The 11,650-nt window shown below is 35.2% G+C and overlaps 1 protein-coding gene across 2 annotated transcripts in view; it reads right to left on the minus strand.

Moving 5' to 3' along the window:
• The window catches only part of LOC145691779 (uncharacterized), a 123,982-nt gene extending 112,630 nt beyond the window's left edge, over positions 1-11,352 (minus strand). Inside the window, exon 1 of one of the 2 annotated variants that reach the window (XM_081767090.1) lies at positions 11,131-11,352. In XM_081767090.1, coding sequence (XP_081623216.1) covers positions 11,131-11,187 — 57 coding nt within the window. In that variant the 5' untranslated portion in view covers positions 11,188-11,352. The remainder of the gene's footprint in view (positions 1-11,130) is intronic. The other variant, XM_081767091.1, reaches the window with a different exon arrangement.
• Between the last annotated feature and the right edge of the window lie 298 nt (positions 11,353-11,650).

Raw genomic sequence — 11,650 nt, forward strand, 5'->3', positions numbered from 1 at the left:
TACAGAGCATTAAGTTCTTTCATCCATGTAATTTAATATTACTATTCCATCTTCCGAAAATGTCAAGGATTTAGAAATTATGATAGAAATTAACATTTAATGCACCTGTAAGTTGCATACGTAGTTTGTCAGTACATTAAATCTTCGTTTCATAATCTGAATTTCCAAACGATCTAAAAAAATACTAAAACTATTTAAAATTTATAAGAATACTATAATCTTCGTACTAAGGTCGAATACCTAGTTGTTATGATGAATAGATATTCAACAATTATATAATGAATTGGACTAACTAGGGATGTACTTGAACCTGAACTCACAAAGTGGGAGTGTTGTATATATTTCCTGAAAGCTTGGGTCAAGGTAAGATCAAAACCGGTTACCAAAATTGGGGAGGTCTCATGCATTCCGCTTGGGAGCAGCATTTTACTCATTTTTATTAAGATCTTTAAGCGTGTCTATAAAGTCCATTGCAACCCCGAAAAATCTGAAATCGTGACACAGATATGAAAACAGAAAAACATGTCTTTCATCATTTCAAAATACAACGTATCAAAGTAAAATAAATTGTTTCAGGGTCCCCCGCAGAGTCACAGACGGAGTCCAACTCAAAATTTTTAAATGAAGGGTAGTCAACTTGCATATCGTATGAAAGTTGGTATTAAATGAAAGAAGATAAATCAAGTCTCGACTCTCTACGATAAGCCTGTGCAAAATAGCGGTGGGTTAAAATAACACAATCTTCATTAAAAAGTCTATGGCCATTCCTATTAATCTGAAACGGTGAGACAGGTGTAAAAAACTAAAATGTTTTAACAGGCTTCTGTTGACATTTTGATCCACCGCCATTTTGCACAGGCTTATCATCAGGTGTCGAGACTTGTTTCATCTTTCACTTAACATCAGCTTTGATACGATACTCACCTTGAACCGCTTTCCCATTTCAACATTTTGAGTTGGACCCCGTCCAAGATCTTGAGAGGGAGGCTGGAACATTTTTTACTTTGAATCGTTATACTTTTGAAATAATAACACATCCGTGTTTTTGTTTTTACACCTATCCCGCTGTTTCAAATTCATACGAATAGCCATAGACTTTGCAATGAAGATTGTAGAGTCGAGACTTTATTTATCTTCTTTCATTTAACATCAACTTCAAGGTTCAAGGTTCAAGGTATTTTCCTTCGTTTACCACCCTTTCCATTTAAAAAGTTTGGGTTGGACCCCGTCTGGGACCCTGCGGGGAACCCTGGGGCAATTTACTTTACTTTGATACGTTGTTTCGATCTTTAAAGAAATTTCTCGGGGCAACAACAATGAGGTGACGTAAACAGTCTTATCGTTATTTGGGCCTAGTATGGAACTTTCCTTCGTTGCAAGAGAATAAATGTGTATATATATATATATATATATATATATATATATATATATATAGAGAGAGAGAGAGAGAGAGAGAGAGAGAGAGGAGAGAGCATAAGCAACCACATATGAATGGCTCAAGGTTTTGAAACAGTGACTACTAATGGAGTACTGTACACCCGATATGCTTGTTTCATGAATGTTAGTTCTCATTGACCAGCACATTTTCGTTTCTTCATGCGTATTCTCCACGAGACTTTAGGCTAATGTCCATCAAAAGTAATGTTACCTAAGGTACGTACAAAAATAATAAGACACGTACGGAGAAAGTTGTCACTAGAGAAACCCACATTATGCTTTATTTTTTGTTCAATTATGCTTTACTTTTTTCAAATTATGCTTTATTGTTAATTTCAATCATTGTTTTATATTAATCGTCTATCTATTTATTAATAATTTATGCAACCAGTTTCTTTCATATTTAATGAACTTTCTACTTAATGCAATGTAAAGAGATATGCTTTACTCGAGTCATTTTTTTAATCACTTGTGTGCGCCTTAGAAGTGCATACATATAGAAAGGGAAAGTAAAATATGCCATCAAAAGTACAGAAAGTGCTAAAGTTCAAGAGATGCACATAACAATATATTGTAGAGTTCTTGTGCACTTTTTGTACATTTCGAATCATCATACATACAATTCTTGTACACATAATTTTTATACCGGAGAAATAAATCACTTGAGATGTTCACAAACTATGTACAATACCACTAATATCACCTTCGCTAATCAGAATATCAGAAGCCAAATGCTGCAAAACAATATGCAACTTGTGTGAAGTTTGTTAAAGTATCACTTATACATCACACTAAAATAGGTTACGAATGGAAAGTTAGTCATCTTCATCTATATCACTCTCAGTTTCTTCGTTTCCACTACCACCACCTTGGTTAATTTGCAGTTAAACAGAATTTTCCAAGAAATGTTCTATTAGAATTTTCCAAGAATTGTTCTAATAGAATTTTCCAAGAATTGTGTTAGATATTTTAAATTATGCTTTATGCTTTATTTTCTCAAATTCTTTTTATTATGCTTTTAAAATTAGTTTCTTCTGGATCCTTAGACAACCACAACCATGTTCAAGGTACCAACCATATGTGTAAGTTGCTGTTATGCTTTTTATGCTTTTGGGTTGCTCTAGTTATCACCTTTGGGAGAGTGGATAGAAAGTTCATATTTCGTTGGAAACATTCGTGAATATTTACTTTAGACCCATTTCATTTCAAATCGTTCATGTGATAGCCAAAGGTGTACCATGACTGTCTTGAAGTTCTATGAGAAATATATATATTAGAGATGAATATGGCCAGAATACAGAAACAAAATAGTTTTGATCCCTGATGATTTGTCAGTGTTGCGACCTCTTAAAAAATCACCAGATATAGTTACTTTTTCAGCAAAATGAGGAATTCGCGTTTTGAAGGTACAGTATTATTAAGAAAGAACAAAAAGTGGTAGAAACCTTTTTCCTTATTTATTTTATTCTATGTTTTCAACTCTTCCAAACAATACCAAACACAAACATTAGAGGTGTAACAAAAACTGTAACAAAATTGTTGAACTTGGACAAAACTTTATTGTGCACATGTTTCGGATATTTCCAGCGCCTCAATGAAAACACGTAAGATTTTTTTTATACTAGGAATAAATATAGGTGTTTCAGTTAAAAAGCTGTGATTTTGAAGTGCAATAACGTATTTTATTGATGTTTATAATAAGAGAAATTAATATTTTATGATAAGTGAAAGACTAAATTTTAATATAACACTAAAATTTAATGTAACACATGTTCAAAGAGTCCACTCTGACGAATGGACTCTACCCTGACCCTGATGCTCGTCTTATCAAAAATCTTCTCAAGGACGACGTGACAAACTGCTGCCGTATACTGCTCAGTGTTTGCTCTTAATTCATTTAAAGATCGGGGTTTACGCTTGAATACCCCCTCCTTGAGGCAAAACCATGAAAAGATCACAAGGGTTAATGTCTGGTCTGCATGGAAGCCACTAAGCCTGTTTCAAAAAGCAATGGATACCGATTAGAGATCACACGATTGCGAAATTTTGTGTGAAGGAAATTAAATACAGGTTCTGTTGTATGCGGTTTAGCTCCATCCTACTGGAACCATTGGGGACGAAGTAGACACCTTTTACGACAAAGGCCAGGATAGAAGTAAAGCTCAAGCATTTCCAAATAATTTTCTGATGTGACATAACCATCAAAGAAGAAAGGTCCAATTTTGCCACGTTTTGATACAGCACACCAAACCAAAAACTTTCCCGAATGCAGAGGCAAGTCTACCATTTCATGCGGATTTTCTGTTGCCCAAAATCTTACATTTTGTTTGTTTACTTCCCCTGACAGATAAAAGTAAGCTTGATCTGTACACCACAACTTTTTAATAATGTCGGGATCATCAGCAATTAACGCAATGAACTGATTTGCAAAATGCAGATGTCTTCTTTTTGCAATGTCTATTAATTTTTGAAGCATCTGTATTTCGTAGGGTAACATCTGGAGGTCTTCTCGCTAACATGATGTTACGGATATTGCGTTTTCTGCTGACAAACGTCGCAGAGATTCTTTAGTCGGGCTATTCATAACAGATGCTCGCACTACTGCAATACGCTGTTCTGTAGGCACAGTTGGTCTGGATCCCCCTCTTCGAAGTCCTGTAACATTACCAGTCTTATTGAACTGATCAACATAACGTCATATGGACTTGGTGGATGATGTCCATGTACAATGATTCTCCAGTCGGAATCGTCGTTGGACACCAACGAGGGAGCGTGATTCAATGAACCAAGTCACAAATGAGATCTTCTGCTACAACGTAAGTCTACTGTCCGCCATTATTATACTGGACTATGCAACCTGAATCAAAATCAAAACATTGTAAAACAAACTTTATACTTTGTTTGCTGTGTATCTACATGTTTTATATTACTATGCTATTATTAAAATAAATTTTGTAGCCGCTAGAAATCACGGCTTTTTGGGTGAAACACCCTGTACTATGGAAATATGACATTACAATAAAATTATTATTTCCTATCTATCTCTACACTACAAGTAAGAATATAGCATGAAAAAAGTGAAACTTTCAGAATTGGACTATTTTCAAAAATGAATATCTCAGAAACCCCATCTTCAATTTTCATAAAACTTGCACATAACAATATACACAACATTGTTCTTCAATCCTGTAAAAACAGACTTAGTATTTTTTTTCTGCGAAGATATATATGAATTTTTATATTGCACCTTAAACAAGTTATGAAATAATAGTAAAATAATGAACAAAGTGTGGGATTGGCAACACTGCTTTCGATTTAAGTTCCACATCCAAGGTGTTATATCACCATAGTAATAATGTAAGTAAAGGTATTGGCCAAGAATAGATTCAGTAGTTACAAAGACTTATTTTACGTAGGCAGTCACCAGTGTATCACACCAGTGCAAAAACGTCTTCTGTAAGCTTTAGTTGGGTTGCTAGAAATTTGTGCAGACGAGCAAAGCGTTTAGTGTGAATAGGGAAATCCATCTTGAGTAGTATGGGAATTGTATAGAAATTTTGCACAGAAGGCCATTTGAAACCTGTTGCAGGACGATGTGGAATCACGAGAGATTGTCTCTCTTCCAGTTCGAGTGATTCGAGTGTTATTTTTCCCGCCCACCCCTGATTGTCTAATACACACCGTACAAGATCACGTACACACAAATACATCACAGTATAAGGAGGTTTGGTTACGAAGCTTAAGAAAATAAAGGTTATTTGCATGAGCAGCAGTTCTGGCAATGGAAATTTCATGTGATGCAATTCAAAACTTGCTGGAATGACTTCCAGTCACTAGTTTCACATTCACTCACTCTTTCCTTTTACTTGAACGAAATTCTCTAACAGTACACTTATCTAAAAACAGTAATGTTGTATTCTTCGTTAATGTAGAGACAGTTTTAACGAATTCTGTTGTATCTCTAATTGTATCAACAGGCTTATGTTGGAGATTAAATTTAGTTGAACCAGGACCGGCCTTAAGTCGATTGGACCGATTACTCCCAATCGGGCCCCGCGCCTTAGAGGGCTCCGCGCTAGTGCCGTTTTAACAGCATATTAGGCCCAAGAGCAAACAAGTGTGTTGTGGTTCCTATGACTAAATTTTGCTCCTAATACATGTAATTAATACATGCAATTCTGCTCGCAGGGCCCCTAGCCAAGTGGCTATGGTACCATTAAGATGTCAGTGCTACTCTCGGCTGTCAAGTATACACAACAACATATTGCAATAGAGGTACATCTATGGACTCCACAAGGAAAGGTATGGCCTCTCACTAACAAGTAAATGAATAGTTTGTATTAAGTTTCCGAGCATAAAAAAATATTTTCTGAATTTAATACTGCAGTAGTTTCTTTTTCTTTTCTTTTTACGTTTACAACTTCTGTTGTAAAAATAGATATTATGTCCAGGAAGTATTCTGCACACCCCAACACCCCTAACACCCCCCAAATTTCCTTACACATACCCCTGGGCGTAAAAATATTGTTTCCTTTGAGTTTGTGTAAAACTTTATATCGTTATTCTGGATACACACCCTCTTTTATTTTGAACACCACTAAGTAAAAGTTCCTGGCGTTATTAGTGATTATGTCATGGGATACTACCGTAAATACCGAAACGGTATCAAATAAATTAGTCTCAGTGAGACTTCTCTGCATATCTTTTCTTTTATTATAACTATATTAAATATTCAAAACCAGAGGACAAACTTTGCCCTCTCCTGTGAAAAATCCAGTGGATGTATTTTAAAAAAATCAAATCAGGAAAACCGAATGTATACTAGTGCGTACTGAATAGGTGGCTGCTTATGAAGGTTTGTCTTCTAACTCGAATAACCCAATGGAAAAGATTTGTTATCGTCTCATCACAATTTCATTTTGTCTGCAGTCGATAACGATTTCAACCTGATTATACATTTTACAAGTAGCTACCTACGATGTTCTCACTAGCCTACAATAGGTCTTCCTGGCTTGAATTCTTTTCTAAAAGATACAGCTGTTAAGAAAGCTTTGCACCAACGAATTCATATCAATGTGCATTTCATTATCTCTTACAAATATAAACTTATGGAAACATAGACTTCACCATTGTATTTCTAGTAAAATTATAGCCCAATTTGATATATTAAATACCCCCTTCCTATTTAAAAAAAAAAACGAGCGAGATACAAGATGGCCGCTTCAAGATAGTGACCATGATAAGCATACTCTCAAATAGACGTCTACTTCCTCCTGGTGTCGGTTAATGCGTTTTTGTTTTTCATCCCTTTACCTGTTTTAAAAATAATACGACATTTTCAAACTTGAAACACATTGTTATGGCTTATTCTGATCAATCAGTCTTTTGACCACTGCGGCCGTCTTTATGGACGGAAGCACTTTAAATTTTGCTTACGCTTGTTTCTTGATATCCACACTTTTCTGCAAAGTTTGGTCAAGAAACTAGATTTTGACATCTATAGATTTACTTATAACAGGAGAAAAGTCTGAAATACTTGTGAAATGTGTATTTTAAAATTCAGTCTCTTTCTGCATTTCCATTTAAGTTACTTCTCTTAAAAAAAATTAGTTGCTATAAGCAATTAAGAGGGTGAGCGTTTTCACCAGAACATTTCGCAGATGAAAAAAGGTTATATAAGGAAATGGGTATAGCCTCTAGACCAGCAACTAGAGCATTATATATATATATATATATATATATATATATATATATATATATATATATATATATATATATATATATATATATATATATATGAGAGGGCGGGGTGAGAAGTTCTCGGCATGATAATGAGAGACAGCGAATTACAGTTCCAAAATTATTTTATTTTTCGACATAATCTCCCTTAACTTCAATACACTTGGTCAAGCGTTTCTCCAACATCAGTATTCCTTCCTGGAAGTGAGAGTCTGGAAGGTTGTGAAAATAGTAATTCACGACCTTCTCAACTTCTTCATTCGATGTAAAGCGCTTCCCAGATAGAAATTTCTTCAAGTCTGGGAACAGATAGAAGTCCGATGGTGCCAAATCAGGAGAATATGGGGGATGGCCGAGCAAATCTTACCCCGAATCCCGCAGTTTCCCCATCGCCAACGCACCCTTGTGCACAGGTGCGTACGTTGTCCTGGTGAAAGATGATTTTCTTCTTCTTCAAGCCAGGCCTCCTTTCGCGAATTTTGGCATCAAGCTGGTCAAGAAGGTTGGAGTAATATTCGCCTGTAATTGTTCTCCCTTTTGGAAGGTAATCAATTAACAGGATCCCTTTCGCATCCCAAAACATACTGGCCATGACCTTTCCAGGCCGATACGATCGTCTTTGCTTTCTTCGGCGTTGCACCACCGGCTTCCACCCACTGCTTGGACTGCTGTTTCATTTCTGGCGTGTAGTGGAGAGAACATGTCTCATCCATTGTCACAAATTGCCGCACAAAATAGGTCGGATCCATTTTGAATCGGTCCAAAGATTGTTGCGAAAATCGTTTTCGAATTTGCTTTTGATCGGCAGTCAGCAAATGCGGCATCCATCTTGCGCAGAGCTTTCGCATCCCTAGTTCTTTGTACAAGATATTTCGCACCCGCTCCACTGATATCATCACACTCGCAGCTATCTCACTCACCTTCACTCGCCTGTCGTCCAACACAATATCATGCACTTTTTCGATTGTTTCCGATGTGGTTGCGGTTTTCGGCCTTCCTTCACTTCAGTCATCTTCGAGGGATGTGCGACCACGTTTAAATTCGACTGCCATTTTTTAACAGTTGACATGGAAGGAGCAGAGTCACCATAAACTTTTGTCAACTTAGGATGAATTTCCGTAGGGATTAATCCAGCCAAAACGAAAAATTTGATTATTGCACGATATTCAAGTTTATCCATTTTCACAACTAACACGCAAGACGTCTAATTGCAAAAATGCCTGTACACAAACTACTTGAGAGAAAAAGTTGACGCTTGTTATACGAACAACTGAAAAGCGCCCCTAGGCAAGAACAATAAAATTTTCCTGTTTGGAGTGCCATCTCTGGGTCCGGCCAAGAACTTTTCACTCCGTTCTCATATATATATATATATATATATATATATATATATATATATATATATATATATAAGTTGTAAAGACTTTCGGTCAAGTTATTTGTAAACCTGGGGCCCCGCAAAATGCTCCCAATCGGGCCTCACACCACCAAAGGCCGGCCCTGAGTTGAACAGTGTTTTACTAAACTGCCTACCCCTGGGACCTTTTCCATGCCAAGTAGCTGAAAATAGCCATTTCCTTGTAACGTTGTTACTCATGCGTTGTAGCTCAAATAACTGAAATATGTTTTTGAAATGGGAGGCTACACTATAGATACAAATATCTGGGTAGAAAACGCGTGTCCAGTACACAGAGCAGATATTTCACCCATGATCAGCTGGACAGCATATAGTGCATATGCACCATCATGAGCTAAGTCATCACTGACTACTGCAAAGCAATGTGTGGTACCATGAAAGTATCCAACACATGTGAATATTGAGATTTGGGATGTTTGCCAATGATAGCTTTGAATCATTTCCTGCAACACCACCATCCAGTTCTCTGCAAACTCAAAGTGCAAGACCAAAGTATCACTTGTTGATGTACTTGGTCTTTTCCCAGCAGCAATGGCTTCTCTTTGAATGTAGCAAATGTGGGCATGACAGACTCCTTTCACGGTCCAGTTGGTTGCCAGTCACGCATTTTTAACACTAGATTTTATTGAACCTGTTCTTGATCAATATATTTACTTACATTATTACTTTGGTGATATAACACCTTGGATAAGGAATTTAAATCAAGAGCAGTGTTGCCAATCCCACACTTTGTTCGCTACTTTACTATTATTTCACAACTTCTTTAAGGTGCAATATAAAAATTGATATGTCTCTTCGCAGAAAAAAAATACCAAGTCTGTCTTTACAGGATTGGAGAACAATGGTATGTGCATGTTATGTGCATTGTTATGAAAATTCAAGATGAAATTTTTGATATTATTAATTTTTGAAAATAATCCAATTCTGAAAGTTTCACTTTTTTCATGCTAAATTCTCACTTATGGTGTAGAGATAGATAGGAAATAATTTTACTGTAATGTCATGTTTCCGTAGTATTTATTCCAAGTGTAAAACAAATCTTATGTATTTTCATTGAGGCGCTGGAAATATCCGAAACATGTGCACAACAAAGTTTTGTCCAAGTTCAACAAGTTTTGGTACAGTTTATGTTACACCTCTTATGTTTGTGGTTAGTATTGTTTGGAAGAGTTGAAAATATAGTATAAAATAAATAACGAAAAAGGTTTCTACCACTTTTTGTTCTTTCTTAATAATACTGTACCTTCAAAACGCGAATTCCTCATTATGCTGAAAAAGTTGACTATATCCGGTGATTTTTTAAGAGGAAGCAACACTTTGTCAAATTATCAGAGACCAAAACTATTTTGTTTCTGTATTCTGACCACGTCCATCTTTAATACATATTTTTTCATAAGAATTCAAAATGGTCGATGGGCACCCGTTGTATGATTTGAAATGAAACATCCCTATAAATTTACGTGTTCCTGCTCAGACTTGAAACACCATTTCGCGTAATATGTTTTACTTTTTACTTAATTAAAATAGCAACATAATGCACGAAAGTAAGACGGTATAAACTGATGAATTAATATTTAGATGTTTATATTAATATTTATATGTTTATATTTGATTACTAGTGTTCAGGCTATATTTTTACAAGTAAATAATGTTATGTTGAAAATGTTTTCATAAGCCTTGTTTTTGCATATTTTAATATTGTTTTTTGGTATTATAGAATTATTTGGTATTAACTTGTAATTAATAGTCATGCCATTTATCCCTTATAATATATGTTGAACTATTATAAGTTATAACAACAATTATAATTTTTATTGTAACCAAGGCTAAATTGCTTTTTTTCATTGTTGCACCTATATTGTCACGCAACACCAAAATTGTTTTCATTTAATGATCTAAAACTTTAAAAAGAAATAGTTTCAATGTAAATGAACTGCGCAATGAGTTTTCTGCTTTGAAACTTATATCAACGCTTGACATGAAGTACAATAATAATAACTATTGTAAGTTATTGAGAACATCTTTCGATAGAACAGATGTATCAAACTCATTCAAAATAACGCAGTTTACTGTAATCTTGTTATACCTGTCAGTAATGCGCGTGCCAAACCAATGTTTAGTGTGGTAAAATGTTTGTAGTTAGATGGTAGAAATAAAATGCCGACAAAACTTTTGATGGCCGAAATTTATGATTAGATAAACTTGAAGACCAATTACAATTTCCATAAAAGCGGAACTGGGAAATATGACTCTTTTCACTGCGAGTGGAGCTCCAAAAATATGAATCTATAATCACTTTTATTTTGTGATATTTGCATCTATTTTGGTACAATATAAGTTTTATTAATAATAATAGTAGTTATCAATTAGTACTAGTGGTTATAAATGTTAGATGCAATGGTGGCAATAACATGCAGATACCCCGGTTACAAGAATACCACTGGCCTCCGCGCTTGTCTTTAGTACTCGTACAATCTGACAACCCTAAAAGTTATGTACTTTTTATAAGCAAGAAAATATTAAATTATATAACTTACTGCTGCATAAGAAGCAGAAAACTGAAGTAAAAGGCAAACACAAAACCAGGCAGCCATCTTGCATCCACCTATTACGACTCCAACAGAACAACTACTGAGAGGAAAGAAATCACATGTGTTTAGTACGCTTTCCTTTGTGATTGTACCGCTGATTGCTAATAAGTGTGGAATCTCCCCGCAAACAGTCTTTAAAAGCTAATATTACTACTCATTGTTCTCTAAGTATATACTCTTGTTTTAAGGCGAGCGTAGTAGTGTTTCAAGATATTTTTTTCGCTTAACTATTTTTGATTCTGATTCGGAAGCGCTATTTCTAGAACACTTGTTTCCATTCTTTCTAATAGGACAGATTTTGTTTTCGTTACTCTCATAAAACAACGTAACATTGTCTTTAAAAAGAAAAACATGTGTCCAGTTACGACAGCAATAAACAAACAAGCAAACAATAAGCATATGTATATATATATATATATATATAAATCAGATCACATGGCATTTATATCCTACATCATTCTTTGAC

The sequence above is a fragment of the Thermobia domestica genome, chromosome 8, assembly GCF_964235325.1.
Source record: "Thermobia domestica chromosome 8, izTheDome1.hap1.1, whole genome shotgun sequence".
Classification (NCBI taxonomy): domain Eukaryota; kingdom Metazoa; phylum Arthropoda; class Insecta; order Zygentoma; family Lepismatidae; genus Thermobia; species Thermobia domestica.